Below are 15,589 nucleotides of genomic sequence, written 5' to 3'. Positions count from 1 at the left end.
GGCAATTTGGGTTGAAACTTGTAAAAAATGAAAACCAACAAGAAATGAGTTGAGAAAAGTGAAATAATCCAGGTTTAATTAGAAATAGCATGAATAAAAACTGATCAAATCGATCATATTCAGATGTAACTCATACCTGCAGTTTATTTCACACACACAAACACGGTTTTTGCACAATTTTCAACGCATTCTTGCACAATTTTCTGGTTTGTTTACTGATTTTCTTACTTTACGTTGAATTATGAATTACAGAAGCCGTCAAGAAGGATGAAAAAGTGGCTTTATATTTTTAAAGTGGCACGAGCTATTTTAACGTTCAAAACTTTTTTTATGTAATGATTTTAGGATCTGTTTGTTGAGTTTTGACTGTGATATGAAAGACTTTGTGGATCGTCTGTTCTTTGTAGTTTCTTATTGAAATAAAAACACAAAATGACACGTTTACGTTTCGGTTTATGACACGTGTCGAAAAGTGCTTAAATATTCAAATTCAAGGCAGCAGAAAGTAGTTTAGCTGGAGTTTAATTTCCAATCAAATCACAAAATATAAAAATTAAAAACAAAAAAATCTTTCAAAATTAAATGAGCTTTTGTTGATAATAATAATAATAATAATAATAATGATAATATAAGAAGCAAAAATAAAAAAAGGATAAATTGGAAATACCAATTTAAAATACACATTTGACAGACTGCTTAAAGGAGCAGAATGTAACTTTCATAGAGGTGTTGGAATGTTCCGCAGTATGGCATTAAACATACCTTGCTTTTATTCAGTTACAGGTGTTTTTGGCTCACATGCTTTCTCATTGTGATCCAGGTCACCAGAAAAAGTTACATAGTGCAGCTTTAAAGATTATTTAGAAGCAAAAAGTGACAGTTTTAGTCCAAAAATAGACGCTTTAAAAATTCCAGAACGGAGGCAAAACGAAGCAAACATTTTCAACCAAAACTGACATCAGCTCTAAATACTAATGCTTTAAGTATTTATAACGTATTTTGCGATTAATCCAAGTTTTCCCGTTAAAATCGCATCTCGCTTTTGCCTCCGTTCCAGAAATGAGAGCGTTTACGCACATTTAAAATGTTTAAAGGGCCCGTTATGTGTTTACAGGGGTAGTAAGTGTTTAAAGGGGTGGTAAAGTGTTTAAAGGGCTCGTTATGTGTTTAAAGGTGTGGTAAGTGTTTAAAGGGGTGGTAAAGTGTTTAAAGGGCCTGTTATGTGTTTAAAGGGCTTGTTATGTGTTTAAAGGGCTCGTTATGTGTTTACAGGGGTGGTAAAGTGTTTAAAGGGCCCGTTATGTGTTTTCAGGGGTAGTAAGTGTTTAAAGGGGTGGTAAAGTGTTTAAAGGGCTCGTTATGTGTTTAAAGGGGTGGTAAGTGTTTAAAGGGGTGGTAAAGTGTTTAAAGGGGTGGTAAAGTGTTTAAAGGGCTCGTTATGTGTTTAAAGGGGTGGTAAGTGTTTAAAGGGGTGGTAAAGTGTTTAAAGGGCCTGTTATGTGTTTAAAGGGCTCGTTATGTGTTTAAAGGGCTGGTAGGTGTTTAAAGGGCTCGTTATGTGTTTAAAGGGCTCGTTATGTGTTTAAAGGGCTCGTTATGTGTTTAAAGGGGTAGTAAGTGTTTGTAGGGGTGGTAAAGTGTTTAAAGGGCTCGCTATGTGTTTAAAGGGCTTGTTATGTGTTTAAAGGGGTGGTTAAGTGTTTAAAGGGTCTACAGCGTGGACGGGCGCGTCTTAAGGCATGGTCTCCACGTTGACGTAGTTGAGGACCACGTCGTGCAGGATGTTGATGCGGTTGACCTGGTTCAGCTCTACAACGCGGTGCTTGAACTCGAACAGGGGGATGTTGTTCACGGCAACGCGGAACGACTCGTGGGTGCAGAGGATCTTCATCTGGAAAACAGGGAGAGGAGCAGAGCCGTCAGCGCCCGGGGGTCCCAGCATGCGAGCTCCGCCCACTTCAAGAGAAACACAGAGCACGCGGAGGGCTTCAGCGTCACGAGATCGCAACGCGACGCGAGACATTTCTGCTGGAAAGTCCGCCACGTGCACGTCTCTGGGTGCATACCTATGTTCCCCTGTACCTATGTTCCCCTGTACCTATGTTCCCCTGTACCTATGTTCCCCTGTACCTATGTTCCCCAGTACCCATGTTCCCCAGTACCTATGTTCCCCAGTACCTATGTTCCCCAGTACCTATGTTCCCCAGTACCTATGTTCCCCAGTACCTATGTTCCCCTGTACCTATGTTCCCCAGTACCTATGTTCCCCAGTACCTATGTTCCCCAGTACCTATGTTCCCAGTACCTATGTTCCCAGTACCTATGTTCCCCTGTACCTATGTTCCCCTGTACCTATGTTCCCAGTACCTATGTTCCCAGTACCTATGTTCCCCAGTACCTATGTTCCCCAGTACCTATGTTCCCAGTACCTATGTTCCCCTGTACCTATGTTCCCCAGTACCTATGTTCCCCAGTACCTATGTTCCCCAGTACCTATGTTCCCCAGTACCTATGTTCCCCAGTACCTATGTTCCCCTGTACCTATGTTCCCAGTACCTATGTTCCCAGTACCTATGTTCCCAGTACCTATGTTCCCAGTACCTATGTTCCCAGTACCTATGTTCCCCAGTACCTATGTTCTTCAGTACCTATGTTCTTCAGTACCTATGTTCTTCAGTACCTATGTTCCCAGTACCTATGTTCCCAGTACCTATGTTCCCAGTACCTATGTTCCCCAGTACCTATGTTCTTCAGTACCTATGTTCCCCAGTACCTATGTTCCCCAGTACCTATGTTCCCCAGTACCTATGTTCCCCTGTACCTATGTTCCCAGTACCTATGTTCCCCTGTACCTATGTTCCCCAGTACCTATGTTCCCCAGTACCTATGTTCCCCAGTACCTATGTTCCCCAGTACCTATGTTCCCCAGTACCTATGTTCCCCAGTACCTATGTTCCCCTGTACCTATGTTCCCCTGTACCTATGTTCCCCTGTACCTATGTTCCCCTGTACCTATGTTCCCCAGTACCTATGTTCCCCAGTACCTATGTTCCCCAGTACCTATGTTCCCCAGTACCTATGTTCCCCAGTACCTATGTTCCCCAGTACCTATGTTCCCCAGTACCTGTGTTCCCCAGTACCTGTGTTCCCCAGTACCTGTGTTCCCCAGTACCTGTGTTCCCCAGTACCTGTGTTCCCCAGTACCTGTGTTCCCCAGTACCTGTGTTCCCCAGTACCTGTGTTCCCCAGTACCTGTGTTCCCCAGTACCTGTGTTCCCCAGTACCTGTGTTCCCCAGTACCTGTGTTCCCCAGTACCTGTGTTCCCCAGTACCTGTGTTCCCCAGTACCTGTACCTATGTTCCCCAGTACCTGTACCTATGTTCCCCAGTACCTGTACCTATGCTCCCCAGTACCTGTACCTATGCTCCCCAGTACCTGTACCTATGCTCCCCAGTACCTGTACCTATGCTCCCCAGTACCTGTACCTATGCTCCCCAGTACCTGTACCTATGTTCCCCCTTTTCTATGAAGGAGGAATTACGTTCATACTAGCATAGGCTACTGGTTCCACATCTCCAATAATTGTGCATAAACATATGGTTTTACAGTATAAAATACAGCAACATAAAACCCAAACCCAGGTCTCGGGGAACAAAGGGCTGACCCCCGTCTCCATGGAGATGTTTTTAACCTGCCGAGAATGTTCCAGAATCGGGGAAAATGATTTATTGCTGTTGTCAGTGAATAAGAACTACAAGGTGCAACATGAAAACGACAAATATTATAGCAATTAATAAAATAAGGCATGAATAAAGAAATAACCCTAACCCTACTAAATAAGACAAAAAATAAACATATACTAAATACTTTTATTGAATATATACACACTATAATTTACTACAATTTAATCCTTTTTCCACATTATAATTTACTTTTATAATAACAATTTAGAGTTCAGGCAGATAATTTACAGATTAGCCATTAATAATATTAATAATAAATAATAACACATAATATTAATAATAATAATAATAAATAATAGTAACCATAATAATAGTAGTTGTAGTAATAATAATACTACGTTGGTTTTATTCAAGGACACAGTGATGATTGTGTAATGACACATTTATAATTATTTAAAAAATAAAAGGTTGTGCTTCTTTCATGTTCTTATATAAAGCGGATGGTGTTGACCTCAGCCCTCTACTGACCTCCAGTGGTCAAGCAGCCTGCCCAAACTTCTCTCCACCCTTTTCCACTTTCTCTGTCAAACGACGGTGCGTAAACAGAAGCTGGAGTTAGTCAAGAACACTAAAACTTTATTTGTGGTCTGCGAATATTAAAGCTCAGTAAATTATAAAAGTGTTCTTAATGTTCTCACGACAACTACAACAAGCCAGAGGACTGTTCCAGAAAGTTTGAGTGTCAGCGTTAGAATAAATCCTATCAACAAACTCCAAAATCCAGTTTTATTTGGTTGAGTCTGATTTGTTTTGGTGTCAATAATTAGAATAATCAGATCACCAAATAATTAAACCAGATGTTTGGTGTAGTGTGTGAAATTCATGGATTGTACTGTACAATTAATTTAAATATAATTGTTTATATATCTATATATATATAACATTTTAACATTTTAACCAAAACAGTTTGTCCTTTTTTTGTATGTTTTTCCAGTCAACACCAGATGTCAACAATCACAAAGAATACTAACATTTTAAACTCCATTTTAATACCACGGAACAGTCTGCACACCAATTTAAATACCACTATGATCATTTAAAATAAATTAAAATTATTTAAAACTCCAAAATATAAATGTATATTGTATATTTTTCAAAATTAGTAAAAAACAACAAATGCAAAAAATAAATAAAAAACAAACAAATAAAAACCAAGACAGAGAATAGAAAATAAAAATTTAGGGGGGAAAAATGGCATCCAAAAAAAAAAGAAGGTTAAGGCACATAAGGTCCAGGATAAGTGTCGTCTCATTCAGCCTAGTTTCAGATAAACGTGTCTATTTCAACGTTGCATCTTTAAGTTATTATTTATTATTTTTTTAAATTTAATTTCTTGGTTTAATTTTTGTCTGTTTTTGTGGGTTAATGCTGTACTGTGGAACATTCCAGGTAAAACATCTCCACGGAGTCAAACACCAGACAAACATCACATGATCTCTCTGGGTGGAGTCTGCATGTTCTCCCCGTGTTACCGTGGGTTCTCCCGGGTTCTCCGGCTCCTCCCACCGTCCAAACACATGCATGTGTTAGGTAAAATTGGCAACTCTAAATTGTCCCAATGGACAGGTGTTGAAAATTAGCATTTTCTGCTACATATATTTAAAACATTGCATCTGGTTCGTCCAATGCTATGTCCTTAAATAAAAAAATTAAAAAAAATCTTCCACCAGGAAAGTGACACAGCGCACCTTTAAGTCATGTTCTAATTCAAACTATTATCAAGTTTGGCCCTTAGTTTAAGCACGATTCATATCTGGTTATTGTGATTGTCGACATCACGAGTTCACGACCTTAAACGACTGTGACAATGAGTCTGACTTTTCTGAACGACTTGTCGTGAACAGTCCTTTGAGCTCGCCGCAGCGCCACCGTCCTCACCTCAAACGGACTGCCCCTGGCGAAGGGAAATGCCCCCTTCAGGTCCCGCTCCTCGGGGCCCCAGCGCTCGCCCACTTTGTAGTTCCGGACCAGAACCTGTTTGCCGCCGTCGCTGAAGCGCGGGTTCACGTGGAACGCGATGTCGTTGCCTTTGAGGAAGTTCACGGTGAACCTTGGACACACGACAGACATGATTTACCACAATTAAATAACTAACAACAAGATTTACAATTCACGTTCACGCGACACTACGGTTTACGTGATTTTCTAACTATTTTAGGGAATTGTGGACTTTTAGATTTGTTATTCGACGGCAGCAGCTCTTTCACATTTTACATTTGATGGATTTTAGCTCTCTTGCAGGAGAAAATGTCAATACCGTATTTTCCTGACTGTAAGTTGCACCTTTTTTCATAGTTTTGGCCGGGGTGCGACTTAAACTTACATTTATACTTATATACTTATACTCCGGAGCGACTTATATGTGATATTATTTGTTATTTTCACAATTGCAACCACATTTCATACTCCAGTGCAACTTATATATGTTTTTTTCTTCTCTATTATGCATTTTTTGGCTGGTGCGTCTTATACTCCGGAAAATATGGTGGCTTGTAACGACCGGACACAGCAGGTCAAAGTTAAAGGCACTCTGTCCAACTCTGTGCTGCACCCCAGGGTTGCATACTCTCCCCAGTGTTGTTTGCTTTGTGTACGAATGTGTGTGAATTTGATTCTCGGGTGGATGTGGTACAAGTATATAAGTATATAAGCACCTGGGCGTTTGAGTCTCAGGTGGATGTGGTACAAGTATATAAGTATATAAGTACCTGGGCGTTTGAGTCTCAGGTGGATGGTGGTATAAGTATATAAGTATATAAGTACCTGGGCATTTGAGTCTCAGGTGGATGTGGTACAAGTATATAAGTATATAAGTACCTGGGCGTTTGAGTCTCAGGTGGATGTGGTACAAGTATATAAGTACCTGGGCGTTTGAGTCTCAGGTGGATGTGGTACAAGTATATAAGTATATAAGTACCTGGGCATTTGAGTCTCAGGTGGATGTGGTACAAGTATATAAGTATATAAGTACCTGGGCGTTTGAGTCTCAGGTGGATGTGGTACAAGTATATAAGTACCTGGGCGTTTGAGTCTCAGGTGGATGTGGTACAAGTATATAAGTATATAAGTACCTGGGCATTTGAGTCTCAGGTGGATGTGGTACAAGTATATAAGTATATAAGTACCTGGGCATTTGAGTCTCAGGTGGATGTGGTACAAGTATATAAGTATATAAGTACCTGGGCATTTGAGTCTCAGGTGGATGTCGTTCATAGTAAAGTTCACCAGAGAATAAACGTTCTTCTTCTTGAATTGAGACGTTTTCATATTGATTGTGTTTTTATAAAATGTCAGGTCAGTTAAAAAATCCTGTGCAGGTGATTCTTAAGCCCCTCCCCTCAGGTCGGAGGTCGTGTAGGACAAACAGACTGACAAAACCCTTTGTTCCCACTGTCATTAGTCTTTTAAATAAATTATAAGGTTAATGCATTTGTTTTTGTTGTTGAGGACGCTGCACTATGTTTTTCATGCTTGTGTTTTTGCGTCGTCATGGTTTTGCGTTGTCATGTTTGTCGACTGTGTGGATGCGTGTGTTGCCACTGTCTGCGGAGCCCCTCTGGGATCTAATTATGTGCTGAAGTTGAAATACTGCTCTGTGAAGCTGAAACTCTGTAGTTTTGCCTTCTGTCGTCTGATTTCCTTTCATTATAAGTGGTAACAAGCTCTGCACGGAGAAATATACTTTTTGGAATTTTTTGTAACTATAAAGTGGATTAAAGCTGCTGTTGGAGGAATGGACTTTTCAAAGCTGCAGAAAAAATAGCTAAATATTAGACTTAGGGACAAAAAAGTCCAGGTTGAATAACTATAAAAGGTCTATTACAATGTTTAATTTTAGATTTATTTATTTCTTTTGTGGCTTTTGCTTACAAACTGATTCAGCTTATTCAGCCCAGAATGTTTGATTTGACTGATAAAGAGATTTATTTTGATCTTCTCAATGCCCAGGAACTTGATAGTTCCATCTGATCAGATTCTAAAGGTTCTAATTCAATTTGTTAAGATAAAATGCACAGTTGTGATAAAGAGGTGATCTCTACTTGTCCCTTTAGTTCATTGCACACACTTCACATTTCTACAATATTACAATAAACTACTGCACACACATATCCCGGGTCATGTTTGTGTTCGTCTTGTTCATTTTTACAGTTCATTCATTAAATACATTTATTCAATTAATTAACACCACACAATCATTACTATTGTATCTATTGTATTTTTGGTTCTTTTATTTACAGCAGTTTTCTGTCAATTTAATACTTCCCTGATCTACATCACACCTGGAGGTGAAAGGGGCGGGGTCAACCAGCCTGTCCTGGTGATGTCACTGATGGCATCACCGGAATGTACTACTTGGAGCAGGGGTATTCCAGATATAATCGGGTGTTTTGTGTTTCCCGTGTGTGAAGTGGGATTGCACTGATTACATATACTACATATTAGCTCCAGCGAGGTGGGAGGGGCCGGTAAAGGAAGGTGTGGCCTCAGTAAGGAGGTTTGTGTCTTTGAGATTGCTAGAAGCTCTGAAGAAAAGTTGTTAATTTGGTGGCGCTGTAAATAAAACTCCACTTTTTGGACATGACCTTTGGCCCCTGAGTCTTGGCCCTTTTAGCCGCTCGACCTCACAATAGTACTCACATTTTAGCGTCCGGTTTGACCTGGCCCACGATGGTCATCATCATTTTGTCGTAGACTCCTCTGGACAGGTTCAGATTGTACGGAACGCTCTGAATGTCGAGGGAAAAATACATTAAACTGGAATCCAAACCATTTCTGCTGTGATCTGATCTCGCTCACCAGGGGCCCTGATGTGGGCGGGAGCCAGTTTGGGGGCAGGAGGTTTGGGTGCTGCCCAGGCCACCCAGACTGACCCGGGTGGTACCAGCTGGGGCGCGGGGGCCAGACGTAGGGGCGCTGTCCAGAGGATTGCGCTGCGACGGGGGCAGGGGTCGGGCTCAGGACAGGGGCGGGCAGGGCAGTGGAAACGGGGCTGGGCATAGAGGCGGGGACTTGGGTGGGCATCTGGGTGGGCATTTGGGTGGGCATCTGGGTGGGCATCTGGGTGGGCATCTGGGCGGGCACAGGAGCAGAGGGGGTCCAGCAGGTCTGAGTGGGACAGGGCTGGACTGGGGCTGGGGGAGGGGCCATTGCAGGGACTGGCATCTGAAAATGAGGAAATACATTAAAATATCAATATTATATTTGCACAACTGATCAAATGTGATTCTTCACCTTCTTTTGGCCTATTTTTTTCTGTGAAGCTATTGTGCTATCTGTGCAGTGCTTAGCTTGTTTGCTAACAGTAGGAGGAGATAAAGGACACTCCAACTCACTCCACAATAATGAATTGCCGCAATAAACAGAGAGCTATTTTGGCAGTTTTAATGAGACACTTTTACATTTTATTACTAAGGATTTGGGGTTTGGTTTGCCTTTATTTTTTTTTATCATAAAATCCATTAATGTCAAAAGTAATGCATTGTATTATTATTATTATTTATGTTCAAGTACTTTATTGAGTGAGTGGATTACCATGGGGTTTGGGAGCATTTGCGGAGCTTGTACCATCATGGGGGCCGGAGCAGAAGCAGCGGAGGGCATCGACATGGGCGTCGACATGGGCACAGGGCCCGGAGCCAGGACCTGACCGGACATCTGTTGTGAGGAAGGGACGCTCCAGCAGGGACTCGTACCTGAGCGTGTCATAAGGTTTATAAAGATTAGACTATTTAATAATTACCACCAGCTGCAGCTCTGTCTCCACCTTTAACTACAACTCCTGCTCCACCTTTAACCACTCAGGCATAACCGCCAAAATAACAATTGTTGGCTTTCGTAAACCCCAAATATCAAGACCCCCTGAAATCATTTGACGACCCCGATTGGGGATCCCGACCCGCAGGTTGAGAAGCACTGCCGTAAAGGACCCTGACTTCTCTCTAACGACCCTTTTTTAGTTTAAATTGCCTTCAAACTTATCATTATTGCTTCTAAAAATCTCCTTTAATCAGTAAGTGTAACTGCACCTGGTTGTCCGGTCCAGCAGGGGGCTTGGAACTGGGCTGGAGCCATCTGGGGGAACTGGCTGGGGGTCCCGTAGGAGGCTTGGGGCTGGGCTGTAGCCGTCTGGGGGAACTGGCTGGGGGTCCCGCAGTGGGTCCCGCAGGGGGCTTGGGGCTGGGCTTGAGCCATCTGGGGGAACTGGCTGGAGGTCCCAGGCCAAGAAGGGAAAGAGGATCCTGTCGCCTGGACCGGCCACATGGCGCTGGGCTGAGGGACAGAGCCAGCAGACACGCACCCACCACACAGAGGGTCCATGGGGTCGGGAGTCTGGGGGGGCGGCGGGGGTGAGGGAGGAGGAGGGGAGGGGTTCAAGATGGAGTAATGTGGGAGGGAGAGAGTGGAGAGAACAGAGGACACCAACTTGACAGGGCAAAAGCAGGAAATGTACAATCAAAGAAGGAAGTGAAAAAGTCTTACCATTTGTGCGACCATGTTTGGGGAGGAAGTACTTACATCCATCCTGACTGAGAAAAGGACACAAAAACACAGATGGGATGAGTTGTAATCTCCACAAGAATGAGACAACATAGGATTTTGACATATTTATACCAATATATTATGCTTTGGTGTATTTTATTTCAAATCTTTGCCGTCATTGCCCCATTGTTTTTGGAACTGCAGCTTCTCAAGGGCAAAGTCAGTTTTTTTGTCCAAGGCAAATGTAAACACATGGGAAGACATTTAAAGAAAGAAAATAGTTTACCGCATGTGTGCAGATGTGTGCACAGATCCTGTCCCATTCCTACACCAAACATTGTGAATAATATTGTAAATAATCCATGAGAATAATACTGACTTAAGTCAAAATGACCCAAAGACACAAGAGATAAGGCAATATAACAAAACAGAAAATTAAACCATCAACCAGCTTAGATTTGACTTGATTTTACAAATTTTCACTGGTTACTTCAAAATCACAATTTCAACTGTTTTGAAAATGTATTAAGTGCCATTTTATATTTTTAAAACTAAACTTGTCTATTTGTCATGGTCGATCAATTTGCATGAAAGTAGAAGAAACTTTTTTGATATTTTATTTTTCCATATTTCATCCAAACATGGATATTTGCCAGTTAAAAAAAGAATAAAAGATACATATATGGGAAAGTCACTGTGTTATAGGTACAGTTCTATACATATTTAGTTTTAAGGTTCTAAGGTGAGCACAAAATGGATTAGAAATAGTGTTCAGTGAGCTCATTCACTGGGAGCTGTTTTTCCATTGGCTTAAACGTGATTACATCATTTCGGCCTAACAAATCCAACCTTTAAACTCCACAACACTTAAACTCATGAAAGTGCTTCCTTTTGTGCAGAATTCATCATACGAGCTGAGGACAGTTCTCCCCCTCCACCAGCAGAGGATGCTAGAGCCCTCTAGGAGTACAACAGTGGCTCATTCACAGAGGTAAGTAGAGCTCATGTCTTATGAAGATGCCATCATAATTTAGTCTGAATGAGCAGACGTCCTGACGCTGCAGATCCAGTCGTTAAGTCGTTTTGTCCCGGAATGTGCCCAAACAGACGCTCAACTATTGTCCACCAGACTAATAATGACATGACCAGTGTGACCATTGGTCCACAAGACTAATAATGACACGATGACCAGTGTGATCATTTGTCCACCAGACTAGTAATAACATCAGAATCAGAATCAGAAAGGTGTTTATTGCCATTTATTGATGAACAAAAATTCGCAGATATAGGAACTTGTCCGGGTAGTTCGGTGCAACACAAACAACAGACATTGAACACTTTATACAGAGACGGCATGATATGTACATTCTAAATAAAATATAAAATATAAAGTTGAGTAGTGCAATAGAAGTGAGCAGTGCAATGAGTGCAAGGTGCTCAGGCAGTGTTCATGAGTCCAAAGGCAGAGGGAAAGAACCCAGTGTGACCAGTGTGACCATTTGTCCACGAGACTAATAATGACATGATGACCAGTGTGACCATTTGTCCATGAGACAAACAATGACCAGTGTGACCATTTTCCACAAGATTAACAATGACAAGATGACCAGTGTGACCATTTGTCCATGAGACAAACAATGACCAGTGTGACCATTTTCCACAAGATTAACAATGACAAGATGACCAGTGTGACCATTTGTCCATGAGACAAACAATGACCAGTGTGACCATTTGTCCACAAGACTTAGAATGACATGACCAGTGTGGGAACGACCCAGGTGTTGGCAGGTAGTGGGAGATAGGGTTTTGGTAAACAATACATTTAAAAGAAATATATTTTTTTTCTTACAATTTTACGACTGTGATGTAATTAGCTGTAGTTAAACAATTACAAATATTGTTGTCCTCTTTATTCTTTTTTCTTAAATATAAAGCATATTTGAGTGTCCATAAAAGCTACATATTATTATTACTACTTTATTATTAGGGTTAAGGTTATATAATATTTAGATTTTTTTGCACTAGATTTTAATGCAACAATGCAGGATCAAACTCAGTCCTGCAATAAACATAAGGGACAGGTTGAATATTGTCAACGTTTAGCTCCTTTCATCGCGACAAATTGTTCTTCAAACTTTTAAACGGCAAAAAATAAACATCAATATATATATATATATATATATATATATATATATATATATATATATATATATCAGGGCATTTTAACATTATAATTACTCTTTGCTTAATTCAATATGTAAGAATGCAAAAGTCTGACCTGCGGCTGTGTGTGCGTCCTCAGGGGCCGTTCTCCTGTCGGATCAGCTGGACGTCGCGGCTCTCTGTCTCTTATAGCCTCGACCCTCCCTCACCCTCCCTCACCCTCCCTCACCCTCCCTCACCCTTCCTCACCCTTCCTCACCCTTGTCCATCACACCTCACATGATGTATGCTGCGCCAACAAGAGAACAATCCTTATCTCCAGGGCAACTGCATAATACAAATATTTAAAAGTGAGGGACAATGGCAGTGATTGTGCTCATATTAGATTTAGCATCATCTGGTTAGAAGAATGTCACAAAATAGTGAAAATGTGTCGAATGGAACTCGTCAATAACAAACTCTGACAGAACTGAGGAGAGGAGAAGAGAGGAGAGAAGAGGAGAGGAGAGGAGAGAAGAGAAGAGAAGAGGAGAGGAGAGAAGAGGAGAGAAGAGGAGAGAAGAGAAGAGGAGAGAAGATGAAAGGAGAGGAGAGAAGAGGAGAGGATAGAAGAGGGGAGCAGAGGAGAGGAGATGAGGAGATGAGAGAAGAGAACAGGAGAGAAGAGGGGAGCAGAGGAGAGAAGATGAGGAGATGAGAGAAGAGAACAGGAGAGAAGAGAAGAGAAGAGGAGAGCAGAGGAGAGGAGATGAGGAGAGGAGAGAAGAGCAGAGCAGAGAAGAGCAGAGGAGAGGAGAAGAGGAGAGGAGAGTCGGCTCTACTCAAAATGCAAAGCTCCAATGGAAATTACCTTGACGACTGATGGATTCCACAGATTTATATGAATGATCTTCCTCCCAGATTATTATTATTATATTTTCATTTATAAATATGAAAGGTTTGACTGAAATACAAAATCATTTCAGTCCAGTAAGAAAATCATTTAAATAAGTCTGACCTCCACATCTGTGTTTATTGTCTTTTATTTCCTGTTTTAGGCCGACAGTAACAGAGGTCATGTGACCACAGATCAACAATTCTGGCATATTTACAGACATGTTATTAATATGCACTGTCCCTGAAATAAATAAATACAAATAAAAGACTGAAGAAGCTTGGATGAGTTACAAAACATATTATCTTTAAAAATATGACAGAATAACATTTTCTTTTGCAAACTAATCCAGAGCTTTAGGAGAGAACTTGAACCTAGAGGAGTCTGATTATGACTTATATATTATTATAACAATGTGCATATTCTTCATTCACTTGGGAACAGTTTTGGTCGTCCATTTTTGCTCGTTTGGCAGTGATGTCATTTGCACATTAACTATTAAACATGCCAGAGATTTCCAGTCGTCTTCTCCAGGGCAACTGCAAGATACAAATATGTGCAAAAGTGTGAGACAATCGCAGTGTGGAAAGTGGAAATCAAAACATTCATAAGTTGACCTCTTCCAAACATCGACAGGAGGATAAACAAGTTTAGCCGGCTGCTTCAGCTGAACACATGGCTGTCCAAAGAGTGTGTAGCTAGAGGACTATACTACATTGAGAACTTCTATCTATTCTGGAAACGAGAGGACCTGTTTAAGAGAAATGGCCCCCACCTATGCAGAGGTGGAGTGAGGGTGCTGACAGAGAACCTGCTCCACGCTCTGAGGCATTGGACTGGGCCTGGACAGGGTCCTGAGCAGATAGTTAGAGAAGAGAGGAATGAGAGAAGAATTCCTGCTCCATCAGCCAGAGACCGAGCCAATGTTTCAACATCAACAGCACCACAACCACAGCCTCCACCAAAGGATTCATCAGCAGCCGCTCCACCACCACCAGAAAAGGATTCAGCTCCAGCTGCTCCACATTCACCTCCACCGCCTCCAGCGAAGGACTCATCAGCAACAGCACCACAACAATCTTCAAAGTCCTCGGACCCATCTGTGACAGGCTCGACAACATCCCTGTCAATGCCCCTGCCTTCACACCAGCCCTGATTCTCCCTGCAACATCTACTCCCACTACAGATTCCTCATTCTCCTTCTCATCTCCACTCTCACCCATGGGCCTTCCCAGCCATTTTGAATGTCTGATCAAATCAGGCATTAAGATGGCTCCACTCACGCCCAATATAGCAAGATCAAGAGTTATGTCAATACATAACAACTCTTCCTCGCACAAGCCGACTACACCAACAAAGGCCCCACCACCCATCCACCCTCGCCTTTCACCTGGTCCCAAACTCTCCCCGGCTACAAAAGCCCCACCCTCCATCCCACCTCGCCTTTCACCTGGTATCTCCCATAGCTAGGATGCACTGGGTCTCAGCGTTGCCAGGACTTATTGTCATATTAAAAATCAAACCAACTCGGGGCCCTATGTAAAAAGAGCCCCCCTAGTGCTATTTCTGTAGTCACATCATCACACAGATGGAAAAACAAAATGCGAGTCAGGCGGCCCGATCTGAGAAATGTGATTCATATTCCCTGTGAAAAGATAAAGCCCAGTCCCACTGAAACTAGTCTGAAACTTGCTGTGCTAAATGTCAGAACCTTGTGTAACAAATCACTCTTAATTAATAATTTTATTTCTTCTTATAATCTTGATTTTATTTTTTCAACTGAAACATGGCTTGACAAAAACACAGGAAATGTAGTTCTGATAGAATCTGCTCCACCCAACTTTAAGTTTGAATCTGAAACACGAGAAAACAAAAAAGGGGGTGGAGTCTGTGCTGTCTTTAGGGATGAAATAATTACCCGCAGGTTGTCTTTTGGGGGTGTTTTCATCATTTGAGTATGTATCCTTTAAAATGGAGTCTTATTCTCTTCATTGTTTTATACAAGCCTCCCCAGCACTGCCAAAGTTTTATTGTTGATTTTACTGAGATGCTTTCAGTCATATGCACAGACTTTGATGGTTTGGTCATTACAGGTGATTTCAATGTGCATGTTGATAATATTTGTGACAGAAACGCTAAAGAGCTTGATGCTGTCCTTGAAACCTTCAGTCTTACTCAGCATGTGAGAGGCCCCACCCACAGCAAAGGACACACTCTAGATCTCATAATTACAAAGGGGGTAAATATTTCAAATGTTAATGTGATCGATGTTGCTCTGTCTGATCATTTCTGTGTCTTCTTTGTCTGTTTTTCCCAAACCACCAGCTG

At 41.7% G+C, this 15,589-nt stretch overlaps 1 protein-coding gene across 1 annotated transcript; it reads right to left on the bottom strand.

The window, feature by feature from the left end:
• Positions 1-1,726: 1,726 nt before the first annotated feature.
• LOC140372563 (uncharacterized) lies at positions 1,727-12,559 on the bottom strand. The gene is made up of 9 exons (XM_072459696.1): positions 12,503-12,559; positions 10,225-10,271; positions 9,956-10,074; positions 9,771-9,835; positions 9,277-9,437; positions 8,542-8,907; positions 8,383-8,471; positions 5,623-5,794; positions 1,727-1,891 (listed from the first exon to the last, which is right to left on the bottom strand). The coding sequence occupies exons 2-9, from the start codon at positions 10,264-10,266 to the stop codon at positions 1,733-1,735; spliced, it is 1,173 nt and encodes a 390-aa protein (XP_072315797.1). The 5' UTR covers positions 10,267-10,271; positions 12,503-12,559; the 3' UTR covers positions 1,727-1,732.
• Between the last annotated feature and the right edge of the window lie 3,030 nt (positions 12,560-15,589).

Source organism: Eucyclogobius newberryi, unplaced genomic scaffold, assembly GCF_026437365.1.
Source record: "Eucyclogobius newberryi isolate DKJ021-1_F unplaced genomic scaffold, fEucNew1.0.hap1 SCAF_257, whole genome shotgun sequence".
NCBI classification, from domain to species: domain Eukaryota; kingdom Metazoa; phylum Chordata; class Actinopteri; order Gobiiformes; family Gobiidae; genus Eucyclogobius; species Eucyclogobius newberryi.
Note: the sequence above shows the minus strand (reverse complement) of the source record. Positions and strands in the feature narration are given on the sequence as shown.

Bases quoted from the DNA above. Each gene is read 5' to 3' on its own strand.
- LOC140372563 (XM_072459696.1), bottom strand. From the start codon at position 10,266: ATGGATGTAAGTACTTCCTCCCCAAACATGGTCGCACAAATG. The intron at 9,836-9,955 runs CTCCAGCCAGTT...CTCCTACGGGAC, and splicing joins TTCCCTTCTTGGCCTGGGAC to CCCCAGCCAGTTCCCCCAGA. The intron at 9,438-9,770 runs GTGCAGTTACAC...TGACACGCTCAG, and splicing joins CTGCTGGACCGGACAACCAG to GTACGAGTCCCTGCTGGAGC.